Raw genomic sequence first — 20,351 nt, 5'->3', positions numbered from 1 at the left:
ACTAAGTTCACAGTTCCAAAAAATGAACTAGTTCATAGTTCTTTTTTTTTTTTTTTTCCATATATTGCTCAATTACACCATAGCCTACTGTCGAACCACAGACAGCAATTATTTTATCAGTTGTAACACTGAAACTGAGCGTCAGATTTCATCTTCATATCCAGTTTTGAATCCTTATCCAAGCAGGATTTACATTTACATTTCCTTATTGTTGCTTTAATGCTTTGTTGCTGTACATTCACTTCACTAGCAGCTGCAGCTTTCATTCCTACAGTATATTCTCAAAAACATCTGCAACAATGTCATGCTTGAATGGTCTTTTTTATGAGGAATTATTAAAAGAAAAACAGGAAAGTAGTCTTTAAGATGCAAATGTTTTTTTTTTATTATTTTAATTATTTTTTTCCATTTGAAATTTCATTTCAGTACATACTAAAAAGGAATACTGGAATCCTGGAAAATTATACCAGGCAGGTTTAAGTGCGGATTTTTTTACTGAAAGCCGGCGGGCAAAGTTTGCAGAGAAATGTAAGATTGTTGCCATCATCCTCACCGACCACCTGGTCATAAACCTGTTTTAAGTGATCATACTGCTGCTTTGTCGCCTCCACGGTTGCTTCCAAGCTGCTGTGGCTTCCACGCTAAATTTTGTTTTGATGACGCACGCGGCTGTAGGCTACGACACTGGTAGCTGGTGTTGCCAGATTGGGTGTTTTCCCCACTACATATTAAGGCCTGTTTACGGTGTGATTTAGCCGGGGTTTCGTCTGGAGGGCTCTATAGAAATTTGGCAACCTAATGAAAGAAGTTGAACTGAGAGAGCGTGCCGTTCACAGACACCAGAATGAACGAGTTCACAATAACGTTCATCAGGCAGTAATACAGTACGTTCAGTTCACGTTCACCTAAAATATGAACAAGTTCATGAACTTTCGTTCAATGAACACGTTCAGGCACAACACTGACTGTCGCTTCATGCTTGCTCATCATGGACAGTTCATGGTACCTGCATCACCAAGCAAGACCTCTACATCCTGAGTCTCTGAGTGAAGCCCCGATGTCAGCTCCCGTAGTCTCTGGTCCAACAATACAGCTCAAGCAGATCACCTCGTTAACCAGCTCGAACTAAACCACCACCAGTTTCAGGCCAGGGGGAACATCCCTATTCTCATTCATCTACTTATGCATGTTAAAGCATAATTCAGTATGAATGTTCCTGCCGAGGCCTGAGCGCCAAAGACTATACTTTCTTATCAATAAAATTCTTCTAATTATCTTTTCTCTCTGTGCGAGTTTTTCAGATTGAACTGCTGCTAGCTTTAATCACATGCCTGGAAGATGTCTAGTGCTACTACCACAGATGATCTCGCTCTCGAAATGGAATTGAACGATTTAGATTCGCTAGCCGAATGAATATAAAGGGTAGAGCGTAGCCGGCAGTGGCCTGGGCTGCCTGTCACAACTCCAGTCCGGCACGTGGATGACGACTTACACACTACGCTTTGTTTTTAAAAAAGATATAAATATAAAAAATATTACTGCGGATGTCTGGGGGACAGTGATTCGCCTACATGTTATGAATGCTGGCGTACCATAAAGAATAAATTATGAACAGTTTAGACGTTCATAACATTACTGGATATAACCTAACGGAATATCTTCAGAACAGCTCCAAATGACACAAAACTCATATGGGTGAGTAGAAAATGATGTAATAACGTGCAAATCAAGGTCCCAATGTAAAAAAAAGAAAAAGGCGTTTACCTTTAAATATTGGAATGTAATAAACTACAATCTAATCTAAGGGTTACCTGTGGAGTAACCAATTCTCTAAATTATATATATATATATATATATATATATATATATATATATATATATATATATATATATATATGCTCCCAATCAGTAGAATTATTAGACAGCATGGGATTAATTTCCACTGTTAAGATTATGATACTTAGCTATATCTGTCTATAAATCCAGATTACTACAGGCATGTCTTGAGGACAAAAACCTGAATGACTCCTAACTTTCTACTTCTGAATGGAGACAAAACTGAAGCTATAGTCTTTGGACCAGAGTCTTTGAAAAAGAAGCTGATTACTGAGTCACTTTCTAGAATTTCCTTCTTTCATCTATGCAATATTGCAAAAATTAGAAACTCCTGTCCAGGAGTGATGCTGAGAAACTAGTTCATGTATTTGTTACTTCAAGGCTGGACTATTGTAAATCTTAACTATCAGAAAGTCCACAAACATGCTGTAGTCTGCTGCAGCCAGAGTTCTGATGAAAAGAAAAAAGTGATGTCTCTCCTATCCTGGCTTCTCTTCATTGGCTTCCTGTTAAATCCATAATAGAATTTGAAATCCTCCTTCTTACATATAAAGTCTTGATTGGCCAAGCTCCATGTTATATCAGAGATCTGATTGTTCCTTATGTTCCTAACAGAGCACTTCGCTCTCAATCTGCAGGTTTATTAGTGGTTCCTAGAATTTCTCAAAGTAGAATGGGATCTTTTAGTTATCAGACTCCTTTCCTGTGGAACCAACCAGTTTTAGTCTGTGAGGCAGATACCTCATCTACTTAAAGGCTAGGCTTAAAACATTCCTTTTTGATAAAGCTTATAGTTAGAGTGGCTCAGGTTATCCTAACCTATCTCTATAGTTATGCTACTATAAGCTTAGACTTCTGGAGGAAATAGGGACCCCTTTTTCATCATTCTGCTTCATTCTATCTCTATTCTCCCACTCTGCAGAATCTGTTGTTCTTTCTTCTTTTCTCATAGTAGCTTCACATCATCTGTTCCAGTTTGGCTGTAACACCATCCTGCTGCCAACAACACCTTTGTTTGTAGATGTTCGAGATCAGCCTGTTTTTCAGTGTAGTACTGTGTTTCCTGGATAGTTCCTTTTACAGTTGCCTTTTGTTTGTAGGCTTCTGTCTCCTTTAATCCCAATCGGCCTCAGCAGATGGCCGCTCACACTGAGCCTGGTTCTGCTGGAGGTTTCTTCCTGTTAAAAGGGAGTTTTTCCTCTCCACTGTCGCTACAAGCATGCTTAGTGTGAGGGATTGCATTTGAGTCAATGAGTCAATGCAACCGGTTTTATCTTAGATAGAAAACTTTGAATCAATTTGACTGTATGATCTGGTGAACTGTAAAGTGCCTTGAGATGACGTGTTGTTAATTGGTGCTATATAAATAAACTGAGGAATTAATAGAATTGAAATTGGCTACCAATAGATAACTAAGGAGCCCCACTGTACAAATAATCGACCAATAAATAAACTTATTTTCTAATACTGCTACAGCACATACAGTGAGGAAAATAAATATTTCAACACCTTGCTATTTTGCAAGTTTTCCCACTTCATGAAATCATGGAGGGGTCTGAAATTGTCATCGTAGGTGCATGTCTACCCTGAGAGACATATTCTAAAACAGAAAATCAGAAATCACAGTGTATGATTTTTTTTATTTCTATGATACAGCTGCAAATAAATATTTTAACACCCATCAGCTAGAATTCTGACCCTAAAGACCTGTTAGTCTGCCATAAAAATGTCCACCACTACTCTATTTATTATCCTAAATTAGATGCACCTGTAATGAGTTAATGAGGCATCTTGAAGCTTTTCGACACATTGCCAAACTGCATTGATGCTTTCTCAGGTGATACTGACGCCTGCTGGATAATTAAATACACTACAGGCAGCTTATTTGACAGACTACACTGAATTGATTTGATGACCTAGTGCAACGATGTAGTTTAAATTCTTGTAGGTTATATCAAGGTATATATCATTTCATGTCTTTGTTTAAATTGAAATATCTTAGGTATTTCTAGATGCAGCCAATAAAAAATGTGAACATATATCACAACATGAAAATTTGGGGGTAAATGTGAATGAGGATACTCGTGGACTAGTTTTTTTTAATCATAATTTGAAAACAATAATTATAGTAAAAACAGTAAATAAACTAAGAGTTAATTTGAAATTAACTTTAATTCAGATAAGTTGACGGCTGAAATTCCGAAGTTCCTATTATTTGTAATAATATTAATGCATACAATATTAATATTAATTGTATTAATATTAATTTTAATGATAAACCACAAATAAAGGGAACATTTTTTTTTTTAAGCAGATGCATCATGTTGGCGGAAACGTTTTTAAACACAGTTTAGTGTGTCAGACAGAAACAACTCCTGTATCGGTCACGACTTTTTTGAAACGGCACATGCACTGATGCAGCATTTTGCTCAATGTGCTCAATGAAGGCACCAACGCCTTGGTGTTGCTGGACCCATCACTACTAAGAACTACTAACATAACCAAGACCAAATAGCTGTCCAAAGACAGAGACACAATTGCACACCTCCACATGGCTGGAAAGTGCTAAGGGGAAATTGCCAAGCAGCTTGTTGAAAAAAAAGCCCACTGTTGGAGCAATCATAAAATGGAAGAAGCTAAACATGACTGAATCTCCATAGGACTGGGGCTCCATGCAAGAGGGGTCTCAGTGATCCTAAGAAAGGTGAGAAATCAGCCCAGAACTACATGGGAGGAGCTGGTCAATGACCTGGAACCACCGTTTCCAAGGTTACTGTTGGTAATACAGAGACATCAGGATTTGAAATCATGTATGGAACAGAAGGTTCCCATTCTTAACCCAGTACATGTAAAGGCCCATCTTCAGTTTGCCAATGACCTTTTGGATTATCCAGAGGAATCATGGGAGAAAGTCATGCTGTCAGAAAATCAAACCAAAATAGAACTTTTTTTGTCATAATTCCTCTTACCATGTTATGAGGAGGAGGAATGATGAGTGCCATCCTTTCTGTGGAGCATGGGGGTGGTAGCATCATGCTTCAGGGGTGTTTTTTTGCATAAGGGACAGGGTGACTGCACTGTATTAAGGAGAGGATAGCCGGGACCATTTTGATGGTATTGTGAGTTTTTGGGGAATAACCTCCTTCCCTCAGAGCATTGAAGATGGGTCGAGACTGGGTCTTCCAACGTGACAATAACCTGAAGCACACAGCCAGGATAACCAAGAAGTGGCTCTGGAAGAAGGATATCGAGGTTCTGGTGTGACCTAGCCAGTCTCCAGACCTAAACCCAATAGAGAATCTTTGAAGGGAGCTCAAACCCTGTGTTTCTCAACAACAGCCCAAAAACCTGACTGAATTAGAGAAGATCTGTGTGGAGAAGTGGGCCAAAATCTCTCCTCTAGGGTGTGCAAACCTGGTGAATAACTAGAGGAAAGGTTTGACCTCTGTAATTGCAAACCAAGGCTACTGTACCAAATATTAACATTGATTTTCTCAGGCGTTCAAATACATTTGAAGGTGTATCATACAAATAAATACTTAAAACAATGTATTGTAATTTCTGGATTCTTTATTTTTAGATTAAGTCTCTCACATTCGATGTGCACCTACAATGATAATTTTAGAGCCCTCCATGATTTCTAAGTGGGAGAACTTGCAAAATAGCAGGATGTTGAAATTTTTATTTTCCTTGCTGTAAATACCAATATCACCAGCTAATGTATCTGTACATCTCTACAAAACAACACAGAAGGTAGCATTTTTATTAAAAATCTTTATTCCAAAAAAGCAAATAAAAAAAAATGAACATTAAATATCAATTCATCTTGACAGCAGTGTGCAACTACAGAACAACAGACAGGAAGTCGCAAACCTGAAAACAGAAGAAAAATGTTTGATATAAACAACATGTTTCATCAGGATAATTTAAGCTTTTACTCATTTTTGTTGTTTTCAACAGATAAAATAGAAATGGTGCAATGGCTGGAGTTCTGAGCCCTTTAGTCAAAAACCATAATTCATGGAGAACCTGATAATAACAGGAGTACCTTGCAGCTTATCATAAGGCAGGGATGGCTCTCTGTGTTGGAAGTTACAGTGAAAACAGGGTTGTGTAGACAGTTTTCCATGTGCTCCGACACCCTGGACTCCAGAAAATGCTGCAGGACATCTGGGGTGATGTTCTGCCTCTGAGCAAAAGCGAAAAAAAAAAAGTAGTAAAATTCGTTTCAGTTAATTTCTACAACCTTAGTTAAACTCTACAATACAGGCTGCAGTGACAGACCTGTCTAGTTAGGAAAACTAATTGAAAGTTTTTTTGATAAGCATATTTCACATGAAAAACAAAACAGCTGCATAGACAGTATTTTCAAAAAATATATTCAACTTAATAATCCTTCCTCGAAACTTTGTCAAATTGAACAAACTGGATTTTTGTTTTCTCAGTCAGATCAGTTAGTGACCAACAATCCAACTGAACCACATGTCCTGGTTAATGTTTATCTACATACTTTAGAGAACCCTCCAAATAATCTCTACATCTATATTCCACCTATTATTCTGAGTTTAAGCACATTTCTCTGAAAAAACAAAAATTGAGATGGTGATGCTTTTTTTTTTTAAGCCAAGTTTTGAATGGATGGTAAAGATAAAAGCTGGGATGGTAAGATGAGCAGAAAAGTCATGTCTGAAGATACTGATCTTTCTCCATGCTTATCAACAGAGAGAATCAAATTCTATCCTTTCCTCGACTCTGAACATCATGATATTCATATGACACGTTGTTCCATCATGCCTAACACAGCCACAGATCCTAACTACACAGCCTAGATTGTTTAAAAATGATAAAATATCAAAAAATTTGGAAAATGTTCCTGCTGTTGTAACTTAAATAAACATGAGTTAAATTATGAATTAATAATTCTAATTATTAATCAATTGAAAGAACCACACATCTGAAAACTATGCATACTAATCTGTATAATTTTGGTGTGTGGATGTACATGTGAGCTGTGATACAATATGTAGAGATTATGTTTTTATTTATAATATAAGATCAAAAAAGCAAGTTAGATGTTTTAGAAATGTATATTTTTCCATTTAACTGTTTGTAAAATAGGTATGAAACAGTAAAAAAAAATGGGCGTCATGAAGCACATCCACACATTGGCAAACTGTACTGATACTGTGTCAGTGAGTACTGACACCTGCTGGACATTTAAAAGCACTACAGGCACATTGACAGACTAAACGACACTGATTAGTAGACCTATATTAAAATCTTTGTTTGCTTTAATGAATCATTTCATATTTTCCTTTAAATTGAAAACATGTTAAATATTTTCAGATTTTTAGACAATTCATAAATTTGAACAGATAATGGGAAAATAGGAAGACGTTACCTGGATATAACAAAATCGACTAACTTCAGGACGGCTCCAAATGACACAAAACTAATATAGGTGAGTAGAACATGATGCACTATTCCCTGCTTTGCAATAGATTTATACACAATTTGTGATTAGATTAGATAACTAAGGTCAAAAAGTGAAGCTTCCACATTTCTAAAACATTTATTTCACTGCAAGAGACTTAGGAGGAGCTATTCTTATTTTCCATAAAAAAAGCATATTTAACTTAAAATGGAGTGCAACAAACCTTAGTGTTGATGTAAAGTCCACAGATGCAGGAGATGAAATAGCTGTTGATGTTCAAGTTGTTCCTATAAGATTTAGAAGCAAGTTAAACCTGGGCTACTGTCTGAGCTGCAGCACAAAACGATTCTCAACAACATGAAAACTGGATTATTGAAAGATTTAAAATGTGGTTGCTCCGAATTTCTCACCTGTGACATATGGGACAAATAACGTGCACCTCACCCATTCCCTCCACAACAGATGATATGTACTGTTGTTCAAACTGCTGGTTCCTCTCATACTCTTCAATTATAGAGATTTCTGGAGCAAGAAGAAAAGAGCAGACAGCTTAGACAGGGACCAGACAGACAAGCTATCTGTAAAGAATAGTTCACTCCTCGAAAACTGTTCAATGTTTTCTCCTGTTGAAACCACAAACATCCTGATTGATTTTTTTTTTTTTTGTGGTTTCCTGATACCAGAAGGATTATATTTGTGAAGTGACAGAGACAGAACGGTTTTAAATCCTCTTAACACCCACCAGTTAAACTTTTACCAATATACACATCTTTAGAAAGCTCAGATTCTCCACAATGCCACTGACAAGTTCATTTTACGTACACCATAAGCACCAAAGCACAATTAATAAAGATATAGCAGCGTATTAAACCAGATTTTTTTTTAAATAAAGCTTCTGCTTCCAACCTTTAGGGAGATCCAGAGGCCACATTATAAGTCCAATCTTAGAGTGTTTATATTCCATTTTACTGTAAGGGTCCACAGTATTCATAATTAAAACATTCCATGATGAGAAAATCACCACAATCAATCCTTTTTTACCATCAGAAAAGTTTGATCTCTATACCTAATGCTAACCGTCTCGCTAATTACCGTAGCTTCCGCAATTATTTCCAGTCGATGTTTGTTTTCATCACCTTCCAGCCTAAAAAACAAAAGCGTCACCATCGATTTCTGTTGAGAATTGACTCCAGTACAGCCCTGCATATCTAACGAGCGTTCCCCATCAGCCGCTGCAATTAGCAAAATTTGGCAATGTAATGACAAATGTCTACAATCAAGCATGCCTTTGTTAGTGCTATTCAAAAAATTATTTTTGATTTGCCAAACTGTATTGATAATGTGTTGATACTGTCTCACAGAATACTGACACCTGCTGGAGCATTAAAGACATTACAGGCAGCTTATTTGACGGATTAATGGATTGATTCTACGACCTCGTAAAAAGATATAAGTTATAGTAGGTTAGATTGTATTATTTCATATCTATGCTTAAATTGAAAATATCTTATATTTTTATATGCAGCAAATAAATAATGTGAACATCTACCACAACGTGAAAACTTAGGGGAAAATGAATGAGGATGCTTGTGGACTAGGATTTTAAATCATATTTATAAAACAATAAGTACAATAAAAACAGTAAATAAACTAAGAGTTAATTTGACATCAAATTTAAATCAGTGAAGTTAATTGATAACAGAGAGGAAAAGGATGACGCAATGAGAAAATTGATACAAACACGCAAAGGCTGAAACGTTCCCATTCCTTTGAGGCTGCTCTAAAATTCTGGATAATTTTAATGATTTCTTTTTTAGCAGATGCATCATGTTGACAGATACATTTTTAAACACAGTTTAGTGTGTCAATCAGTTAGAAACATCTCCTGTATCCCTCACATGGCTCCCTTGTGACGACAAGCTCATCAATACAGCGTTTTGCTCTATGGGCTCCACATATGCACTGACGCATCGGTGTTGCTGGACCCATCGCTACCCTAAACCCCACACTGCTCCCCGGGCGCCAGCCAATAGCAGCCCACTGCTCCCCAAAGGGATGGGTCAAATGCAGAGAGTGAATTTCCCCATTGTGGGACAATAAAGGGATTTAAGCTGGTGAAGATTCTCAGTAATCCAGGTCATAGTCATTCCAAAAAGAGAAAATTAAAAACAATCCAGTGGACTTTGTTTCTATGTTTAAAGATGTTTTGCTTCCTATCCAGGAAGCTTTTTGAATTCAAATGTCAAGAATAGTGTTGAGTTCGAGGTTTTACATAGTAGCTCAACAAAGCTTTGTTTTTGTTTTGAAAACATGCATATTGAACTTGACGAAGGGCTCCGCCCCCTTGGGATGGGGGTTGCTTGGTTTATTTTGTTGCCCGTCTGACCCCAGGCTCACACCGACTCCGGTCTTACCGTTGCGGTGCGGTGGGTGCGGCGCCGCAGTGATTCCAAGTCATTGAAAAGACGTAAACCTCTCTCACCGGCTGCTGAGCTGTCCGGCTGCGGTTACCGAGACACTCCGGCGCTGCAGAAAATTCCGCAAGAAAGCTATCCTTGCAGCGTGCCGGAGAACCTCCGCAACAAGCTCTCGCAAATATCCTTATTTGGGCGTGTTATCTCGTGAAGTTACGTGAACTCAAGTGAACTTCTGTTAAATCTCCGGACCTGTTGCCGGAGCCGCAGAGCCGCACCGCACCGTAGTCAAAAGGGCGGTGTGAGAGGGGGTGTGCGGGAGTTGCGGTCTCTGTCGGCTCGGTAACCGCACCGGAGCCAGTGTGAGCAAGGGGTAAGGCTACGTTCACACTGCAGCCTGAAGTTGCCAATATGCGACCTGCATCTGATCTTTTCATCACAGTCAGAAATACACAGATCTGATTTTTTCCAGTGCGACCCAGGCCACTTTGCTATGTGGTCCTGAATCCGATACGAATCTGATCTTTTCAAATGCAACCTGTGTCTGAACAACCAGGTTGCATCCATCAGACCTGAATGTCATTAATATCCGACAGTGGTCACTCTTCTGCTTCTTGCTACGCAGAAGTGGCAAGAAAAACAGCAAGGGTGGACGACAATGCGAAGAGTAGTATTTAGATTGAGTTGTTAAAGGAATAGTACACCCAAAACATGATTAGCCTTCATTTTCTACTCACCCCCATGCTGAACAACACCTTGGAGTACTTTTTTGATATCTCAAATGCATCTGGAGATCTGGGAGGCTTCTTGCTGTCTGCTGACATTCAAATAATGGAGGTGCCCAGCGCCCGAGGCAGAAAAGTCCATAAAAGTCCACAAAAAACGTGTCAATGTTCCTCCATACTGCTCGTCCAATGTATTCCAAGTGTCCTGAGTGGGTAGCATTCAGAATTTACTCGAAACGAAGTTATTTGGAAGTTTTTTGAGAGCATAAACAGTAGTGTATAGGATTTCCTGAAAGCCCGTTCATGACGCTACGGAAACCGCGGCAGACCAAGCCAGATGAAAGTGCGCATTCAGCTCGGCAAAGAACTCATGCTCTTCCTCAACACTGAAGTCCTCAGACATTTTTCTTTCGTTGTTTCTTTCTTTGCACAGGTAAACGGCACATTTCTTCTTCTACGCTTGCATTATTGGCAGAGCAGACGCTGAATGCGCACTTTCATCTGGTTTGGTCTGCCGGCTTCCGTAGCGTTGTGAACGCGCAGGGGCGCGCTTTCGGGAAATCCTATACACTACTGTTTATGCTCTAAAAACATTCTAAATGACTTCGTTTCGAGTAAATTCTGGACGCTACCCACTCAGGACACTTGGAATACATTGGACAAGCAGTATGGAGGAATATTGACACGTTTTTTGTGGACTTTTATGGACCTTTCTGTCTCGGGCACCATAGACCTCCATTATTTGAATGTCAGCAGACAGCAAGAAGCCTCCCAGATCTCCAGATGCATTTGAGATATCAAAAAAGTACTCCAGAGTGTTGTTCAACATGGGGGTGAGTAGAAAATGAAGGCTAATCATGTTTTGGGTGTACTATTCCTTTAAGGTTGGGAAAGATCGCTACATGCGCTCCATCCATGTTTACTTCCGTAAACACGGAGCATGCTGGCCTGTGACGTCATTGCGTCCTCTACTGCTCATGCGGGACACTTAGGTTGTATAAATGCAGTTCACACAGGAGATCACATACAAGTCGCATATATGTGGAAATGTGAATAGCAATGCAAAAAAAATAAAATAAACAGATTTCACAAAAAAAAAAAAAAAACCGAGGGCCTTCAGTGTTAACATAGCCTCAGTGTCTGAAATGTTGCTCGTTAAAGGAAATAATTGGCCTTGCTGGATAGGCGAGGTCCTCTGCTCTCCTGTACAGCAGCTGGGGCTGCGATTATGGTGGGGAGGAACTCAATTACTGCATTGTAGATTTTAGAAACCTCAGTCCAACCCGTGTTTAAGGTTGTTTTTTCTTTCTTAACATGTTAAGATCACAAAAGCTGGTAAAGACACGCCCTCAAAGACCTGCAGCTTCAACACCAGCAGAACCTTTCATTGTGCTTTTCCACATCCCAAATATAAACGCTCATAAAACACATACAGACTGTGGTACTGATGTGAATAAATGAACGCGTGAATATCAGCGCCTTGCTTGGAAAGTTTAAAATATTTGTTGGTCAGAGGAGCATCATAAATGGATCACCTTGGTTCATGAGCTCCTGTTGGATTTCCTCCAGCACCGCCACTTCATCAAACTCCTTTGCAAAACTTAACATCTGTAAAAATGTTAAACAATAATAAATAAAATCGGGACATCTGCACGTGTTCTTACAGACAGTTCATGTGTGACAGTGCTCTACCTCTGCCATGCCATTAGGGCCCCACAGTGAGGGGAGCCTGTGGTTCTCTGACTGCAGGGCGCTCCATTCTTCCTCCATCACCTCCTGGACGATAATGGAGCCTCCTACTCTGCTCCGCGGCTGATCTTCTCCCAGCTGTCGGTATCTATCCAACAGCTTGAAGCGGCTGTTCTTCAGCCTGTCCACACAGCGCTTTAAAAACACAAGCAAAGACTGTCAACATGCTAAGGAGTTGAGCTAACATAATCATTTTTATGTGAACCTTTCGGTAGGTTTCCTTCCATGGCGGCGTGGTTCCTTTGTAAAGCGAGCGGTGTTTGTGCAGAGCGTCCATCAACAGCCTTGTTAATAGAGGACAAACATTTACATTTTAGGCAGGCTGAATTAAAGAACCGGGAAACCTCTCAGACAAGACATTACAGCTTTTAATGAGCTGCCCCGGAAGTGAAGGTTGGCTATCGCGAAAGACATTGTGGGATATGTAGTGATGTAGGACTCCAATCAGTCAGCTCGAAACAGCGGCTCTGTTCGAATTCATGGGCTGCATCCTCCAAGGACGCGGTCTACCTAGACTGGATCCTTCAAAGTCCGTGAAAATAAGGAGACCGGAGGAGTTTTGTCTTTTAATATAAACAGATCCACCCTTCGGCGGGTTTTACCGCCGTAGGCTATGGTGCTGAGCAACCGTGACAGTTGACACACAAAGCAGGAAAAGAATGAATACCGAACTTCTCAAAACTTTTTCTTTATTTCTTTTTTATCGTAAAGTGAACAAAGACTACATTAACAAGAATCCAGAGTGGAATAAAGGTGCCACCGGGAGCATGAACAACTAAAATTAAATGTCATGATAGAAACCTTAGTCAGTTAAATAACATGCTGCTTTCATTTTGCACATCTCTGATGTTGCTGCTATTTTCAAATATCCATTAGCCTACTGTAAAAATGCACATAGCTGGATATTTGTTAATTATTCTCCAGGTGCACAGTTTTATAGTTTGTTTAAACACTTCACGGTATTTTATTGTTTATATTTTAACTCTTCCCTATATGTTATTCTTAGACATTTTTCTAAGGTCCAAGGGCGTAGGTTTGATTTCAGCTTTGGTAGGGACACTATTGGTCTTCAGTTTCATTGGTCTGATGTCATTGGTCCTTTGCAAAAATATGCATGATCTTTTTTTATGCTTAATTTTAGCATCAGGGCACATTTTGTTTAAAGAGAACAGCAGCATTTCTTCCTACATCAATACAAATCTTACAAGCGCTACACGCACTATATGCTGTTTATCAATGTTTAAAGCATCACTGGCTCTGATGAATGTGAAATTAGGACTTTATTCCACTTTGAAAAGGTTTTCATTTAAACTTACCAGTGCCCATTTAACCAAATATAGTCTAAATATTCCTGCTATATGTGGATTTATCCTGTGTTTTCTTTTGAAGATATAGAATTGTGCAGCGGTAAACAGAGGTAAAACCCACTCTTATTTATTTTTTTAATTCTGAAATGCTCTCTCTGTATCACTCAAAAAAATACATTAACGGGACAGCAAATAAATTGTATTTACATGTGCACGGGGATATATAAGAGGAACTGACACTGAGCATTTAAAATATTAACTTCACTATACAAGTTCTGCATATGGGCTGTAGTTACTCTGTGTAGCCCATATCATGTATTTTATCTAGGGCTGAAACAATCATATTAATCGATTATTTAAATAATCATCAATTTAGTAATTGATTACTCATTAACCGGAGTATAGGGCCACAAAAATGTGCCTTTAGCTGGCAGAGCGATCCACTTCGAGCAGGAAGTATACCAAGATTGTAAAAATATGTAAAGATGTTGCATTTAAAAAAAAAAAAAAAAAGTTTTTGTCTGTCAATATTCTCCATCCAGAACTCCTCAAGAGGAAAGGTTTGTTTCACCTGGTTTAATTTTGTTAAAAAAAATCTTCTTTAAGGAACCTTTGGCTATTATTAATAGATTCATCGAAAAAATAAACCGATTAATCATTTGCAAAGTAATCGTAAGTTGCAGTCCTAATTTTATGTTAACATTCCAAACACATTTCTTAATACAGCACTGAAGGGCAGCTGCTTCAACCTGAGGCTGCCCTGCATCATTATATCTGGATTTTCTACAATCATATAATGTTTCTATTATACATGTGGGTTTTTAATATTAAAGGATTAAATGTAACTACCTTTTATCATCGTCCTATATTGCTTACTGTCTGACTTTTTAAATAGCGCCTTATGGCTATTTTCTTTTTTAATGGCATCATCTACAAAGCACAACACTAAGAATAAGAATAAGCCTAAGTTTATTCAAATATAAAATCCCTTTTAAAAATTATAAAAGAGAATTTAAAACTACTTATCTGTAATGTAATAGTAACCAAAATAAACAGCCAGATTCAAGCATTATTTAGCAGACATTAATGTTTGTACTAATTTACTTATGGACCGTGTGGAAATCTAAAAAAATTGAATCAATGTAAATAGTGTTCTTCTGTTTGCCTTTATCCTATTTCTAGAAGTAGAAGTCAATTAAATAGAACTATTTTTATGTGGAAAACAAAAAATGACAGATATTTAGCATCCTTCTTTTGTAGTTATGTTCTACAAAAGAAATAAAACCTGTTATTTATACCTGAACTGCCGTCAAAAATGAAAACAGAAATAGCAAAGAAATATTGGTAAAAGGGAATCAGAAATCTTGATAGCGTACAGTCTTTGTTCGTTTTAACAGCAGTTTTCAGAACTCCTGTCTGACTCAGAATATTTAGTTTTAGAAAAGAAATCCTAACGTTGGTTACTTAAATTTAAGTTCATCAAATCCAAACCCTCTCCTGCTTCTTTACAGAACTGCAATCAGAAGCTTTCCACTGTGGGACACTAAAGGGATTTTCTATAATAGTCTATAAAAGGAATTGTGGTTTCTGTACAACTCAATTGGAAACTACTGATCATTTGTTTTATTACGTAATGTAAAGAAGTAAGAAACCTACGGGATCAACTTCAGATCTTTCTATCTTCTAGATCTATAAATGTGGACTTTAACTCCTTACAAATAATTCTGTTTGGTTTACATATTCATGAAAAAAGGTGGAATTCTTAGTTAATACTTTGATGATTATAACCAAATATTATATCCATAAATGTCGTTATGCAAAATGCTTAACCAAGCAAGCAAGAATTGGTCTCGCAATTAATCCTGGGAAAACCAAGGTTACAGAGGATACATCGGACTCGTCCTTCAATCGGGCACAAAGAAAGAAGCATTTTAAGGCAGCATAACGAGGAGTCTTGGAATCCAAACAGATCTCGGTGCAGCGCTATGATGTAATCGTCCTTCGAATCTGGCCTTCTGAGGACACAGCCCATGAATTTGAACAGGGCCAGCTTCTATCTTTTTTAGGCTGAGGTTTTGCCAGGAGGTGTTTCGACCTCACCTCCTTCACGTGACGAGGGTTCATTATCTCACATCTCCATTCGAGCTGCGCGGGAAACTCGAATAATCTTACTCGTTACTTGTGAAGTAGTTAAATAGCAAGGTTTTGATAGGAGGAGATTGTTTTGTTAGCAACGTTATTATTGACATTAATAGTTTATATCTGAGACAGAGAAAGTATATTTAGGTATAGTTTCGAATTGATTTTGATTAGGTTAGTATAGTTTAGGGAAAAATGAAAAGTTTAGGGAGGAGCTCTGGTCCAGTCCTTCCTGCCTACAGCAACACCTAGAACAACAAAAAAAAAAAAAAGAAAACTCTATCAGTCTGTCTGTAGTGATAGATTACAAAGAAAGGGAGTGACGTGTGGTTAACAGTAGATAAACAGGAGATATTAATAGGACAAAAAAAAGACTAAAGAAAAAATAAAAAACATTTTTTCTACATTAGCTAGCAAAAAAGAGACAGTGGGAATATTGAAAACAAACAAAAATGCATTTTTTACAACAGCATTGTTAGTGAAGAGTAAAACAAGATCCATTCAGCGTTGACCCTAGCTTTAAACACATTATATCTGTGTGTTTGACTATCTCTAACTTGAACAGACAGAAGGTATCAAAGCCACATACATCCAAAGGTCTCCCAGGATCAAAGGAATTGCAGGACTGCAATGGATGCCCCAAGACCAGGCTAGTTCACTTACCAAGAAGTTCCTGACAGAAGTACATCCAGGCTGACTAACTCTGCCAAACCCCTGTCGCCACAAAATATTTTACCACTGCACTGTCACCCCAGTCCAAAGCAGCTACCAGCCTAGCTCCCCCATCACAACAAAACCAGTCCAAATGTTGGTGACTACACATCTTAAGAGGGACGCACACCCGACATCCCAAAACATTTTTTTTATCTGACTTGAAGAGGGAAGTCTGGGTTTTCTGTTTGCCAAGATGAAAAAACAGAAAAACGCCAACTTACAAAATAATACAAACACATCTTGTTTATTTTGGAAATTATTATGGAATTATAATATATCAGCTAAGTCAGCCATGCACAGCAATATGGACTCAACAGGTTCTCAACCTTTATCCATCAACAAGAAAATGCAGCTCCAACTTAAATGAATCTGCCTATGACCAAAATCAAATAAGTTAGTAAAGAATCCTAAAGGAGTAAATCATGATAATCTAATAAAATTAAAATAACTCAAATTGGCGAAAAAGTTAAATCTATTATATGTGGTTCACATAAGATCACTTTCTTCAAAAAGTCTATTAGTTAATGACTTTATTTTTGATAATAAAATACATTTATGTTGCCTTTCAGAAACATGGCTGCAGCAAGAGGATTAAGTGAGCATAGTCGAAGCAACTGCCTTTAGTTATGTAAATTTTCATATACCCACAAATTCTGGGCAAATAGGAGTAGTAACAATCCTTCAGTCTGACTTACTGACTTACTGGTTATTTCAAAGTCAGTTAATAACAAAACCATTTTGTATCATCCACCAGGTACTCACCTCTCTTCGTTGGGTTCCTGTTAAACACAGAATATAATTTAAAACAGAGGTGTCAAGTAACCAAGTACAAATACTTTGTTCCTGTACTTAAGTACAGTTTTTAGGTATCTATATTTTACTCTTGGCTTTGGTTTTATGTTTATAAATATTTATTTCACGTCATGTGCGCCATTCAATGCAGATCATTGGCACCATCCACATCTAGTAATCATCAGAAGCAAGCAGGTGTTCTTCAAACTGCGAACGCGAATTGTCTACGCCATGCTACAATGTGGGATTCAGAAGATGTTGAAATATGTTGAAATGTCTAAAAGGTCGGAAACACTGGTGAGACCAACAAGACCTCCCTCATCCTTGGCCCTATCTCAAAGAATTTTTGAAATAGTCAAAAAATTTTGCTTTAAAATAGTGGCATCTGGCTGTTTTTTTTTAAAGGTTACTTTATACTTTTATACTTTAAGTAGTTTTTGGAGAACATACTATTTCACTTTTACTTGAGTAAAGAGGTCAAATTGATTCTTCAAGTTTTACCAGGATGTTATTAAACATTCTGGTTAAAGTTGAAGCGAAAACATGCTGGCCCCCTCCTGGCCCCCTGGTACATTTGGTCTAGATCCGCCACTGTTCCTCACCTTCACTAGATGTGGATATACTTTAGTATATTCTGCTGTAAAATTAGTCCTATATTTTCGTTTTTTACTCGAGGATTAAACCTCTGCCGTTTCACAGGATGCACAACTTCCGGGAGACATGGGATGTCTGGTATGAAATTGACCTCTTTACTCAAGTATCTACACTTACAGTATCAATTGCAGTATCTATACTTCTACTTAAAGGGGAGCAGCGTTTTTTTTTTACATTGGCCCTTTGATTTTACGTTATCACATCATGTTCTACTCACCCATATTAGTTTTGTGTCATTTGGAGCTGTTCCGAAGATATTTGGTTTTGTTATATCCAAGTAACGTCTTACTATGTGCAACGAGTTGAAGGCACAAACTAAACTGTTCATAATTTATTATTTATCGTACGCCAGCATTCATAACATGTAGGCGAATCACTGTCCCCCAGACATCCGCGGTTATATTTTTTATATTTATATATTTTTTTTAAACAAAGCGGAGTGTGTATGACGTCATCCGCATGCCGGACTGGAGTTGTGACAGGCAGCCCGGGCCACAGGCGGCTTCGCTCTACCCCTTATATTTATTCGGCTAGCTAATCTGAATCGTTCCATTTCGAGAGAGAGATCATCTGTGGTAATAGCGCTAGACATCTTCCAGGCATGTGAGTAAAACTAGCAGCAGTTCAGCGGACAGGATGAATGAATGGTAGCCGGCGCGTGCGGATGATGTCACATACACTCTACTTTGTTTTTAAAAAATATAGGGTGAGAGGCAGGGGTAAATTCTTGTGGTTTTTAATGAATAAACAAAGGAAACAGAGGCAGGAATCCAAAATCGTACTTAAAATATAAAACTTAACCAGAACCATGGACACATCAGGGGGAAACAATCACGAGGAGCCAAGGTAAGACAAGGTAAGATGAAGTAAGACGAGGAACCAGCACTGAGGAACAGCACAAGGAGAGTATTTATGAGAGACTGAAATAAGAGAGGACTAATGAGCAGATTGGGAGCAGGCAACAAATAAAAACCTTAGAAATCAAATATATCCATAAAATACAACAAAATTGGAATTAAACCAATAAAACTAGAAAACATGGAGCAAAGTAAAACAACAGAACCAAGTCCGTGACAGCTTGATTCTATCTCTATTCTCCCATTTTGCAGTATAATTAATGTTAGTTCAATCTCTTACGTTATGCTCGCTCTCATTTTTCTCATCACAGTAGCTTCATGTGGCCTGGTCCTGTTTGGCTGTGACACCATGCCACGAGAAATATGAGCTGTGCTGTTGTTATCAACAACTTTGTTTATAGATCTTGGAGCTTGGCCTATTTTTTTCAGTGTAGTCCTGTTTCTTTCACTATCACTATCTGTATGTGCTAGCTTCCATCATCTGACATGGGAGCTGGCTGGGAGCACATCTGTATGGGTGTGTGTTTCTTGGCTGTTCCGGGCCGCCTGTGGAGCTGGTAGACAGTTACCTCTTGTATCTCTGCTTCTCTCTGTATGTCTGGTTTCTTCCTATTAAAAGGGAGTTTTCCTCTCCGCTGTCACGACAAGAATGCTTGGTGTGAGAGATTGCTTTTGAGTAAATGAGTCAACAATCAGCTGGTTTTCCTTAGATAGAGAACTTTAAACTAGTTGAATTGTCTTCTTTAAAGTGCCTTGAGATGACGTGTTGTTAATTGATGCTAAATAAATAAACTGAATTGAATTAAAGTTAGATACATTAAGTTAGGCAAACTTAATTCAATTGGTTGTTACCAACCGAAGCAGTTTTTTCACTTTAATTGTAAAGAACCAATTAATGCTGGCAACTATCTCTAGCTGTTTTTGAGTATTTCCTGAACAGGTCACCAGTCCATCTCAGGGCAGCACAGAGAAATACAGGACAAATATTCATTCACACCTAAGGGCAAATTAGAGACATCAATCAACCTAGCAGTTATAGTTCTGGACTGTGGGACGCTGTGAGAGGAAGCTGGAGTAAATGGAGAGAATCCACACACACAGACTGGTTGTGAGGAACCACACTTAAGCAAGGACAAAGGTGTTCCAAAGCGGGGAGAAAAAATGGATTTAATGATTTCATGGCTAACAAAAGGGTAAACTGTAATACAAAATAAATTAAATAATAAATAACATGGATTTGGGCCCAACTCAGCTGAGGTCAACTGAACAGTAACTAACTGAAACAAAAAACTATACAAGGGACATACAGTATAACAAAGAAACACATTAAAAAAATCCATACAAAACTAAAACATTAAAGAAATAAAACAACTCTTTAACTTAGCACAAATAAGTGAATATTAAAGTGAAAAAATAGGTAAGGTCAACTTAGACAAAATTCTTCTCTCAGTCCTTTGGTGGTATGTTTCTGGCATCCACCTCCAGCTGGTCTGCATTTGCAGAACCTCAAAGAAAAGAACAAGTGTAAGTGAACCATTATGACACATATTACCTGAAGCGCCCGTTAGAAAATATACTTCTAAACAGAATAACTCACATTCAATTTGGAGCTAAATGTAAATTGTGAAAAACAATGCACTTGGTGGTGATGGTAAAAGCATCCACCACACCGATGAAAATTATTTAAATAAAAATTTGTTTTCATTGGAATATTCAACTATGTATGTATT

The 20,351-nt window shown here is 38.0% G+C and overlaps 1 protein-coding gene across 1 annotated transcript; it reads right to left on the bottom strand.

Annotated features, from left to right (window-relative positions):
• Nucleotides 1-5,590: 5,590 nt before the first annotated feature.
• rpain (RPA interacting protein) lies at nucleotides 5,591-12,563 on the bottom strand. Its single transcript, XM_038306479.1, has 7 exons — nucleotides 12,364-12,563; nucleotides 12,102-12,293; nucleotides 11,945-12,017; nucleotides 7,681-7,792; nucleotides 7,494-7,557; nucleotides 5,885-6,025; nucleotides 5,591-5,709 (listed from the first exon to the last, which is right to left on the bottom strand). The coding sequence occupies exons 1-7, from the start codon at nucleotides 12,433-12,435 to the stop codon at nucleotides 5,680-5,682; spliced, it is 684 nt and encodes a 227-aa protein (XP_038162407.1). The 5' UTR covers nucleotides 12,436-12,563; the 3' UTR covers nucleotides 5,591-5,679.
• Between the last annotated feature and the right edge of the window lie 7,788 nt (nucleotides 12,564-20,351).

The sequence above is a fragment of the Cyprinodon tularosa genome, unplaced genomic scaffold (genome assembly GCF_016077235.1).
Source record: "Cyprinodon tularosa strain WSP-4 unplaced genomic scaffold, ASM1607723v1 ctg582, whole genome shotgun sequence".
In the NCBI taxonomy this organism is placed as follows: domain Eukaryota; kingdom Metazoa; phylum Chordata; class Actinopteri; order Cyprinodontiformes; family Cyprinodontidae; genus Cyprinodon; species Cyprinodon tularosa.
The sequence above is the reverse complement of the archived record's forward strand: the minus strand, read 5'-3'. Positions and strand labels throughout refer to the sequence as shown.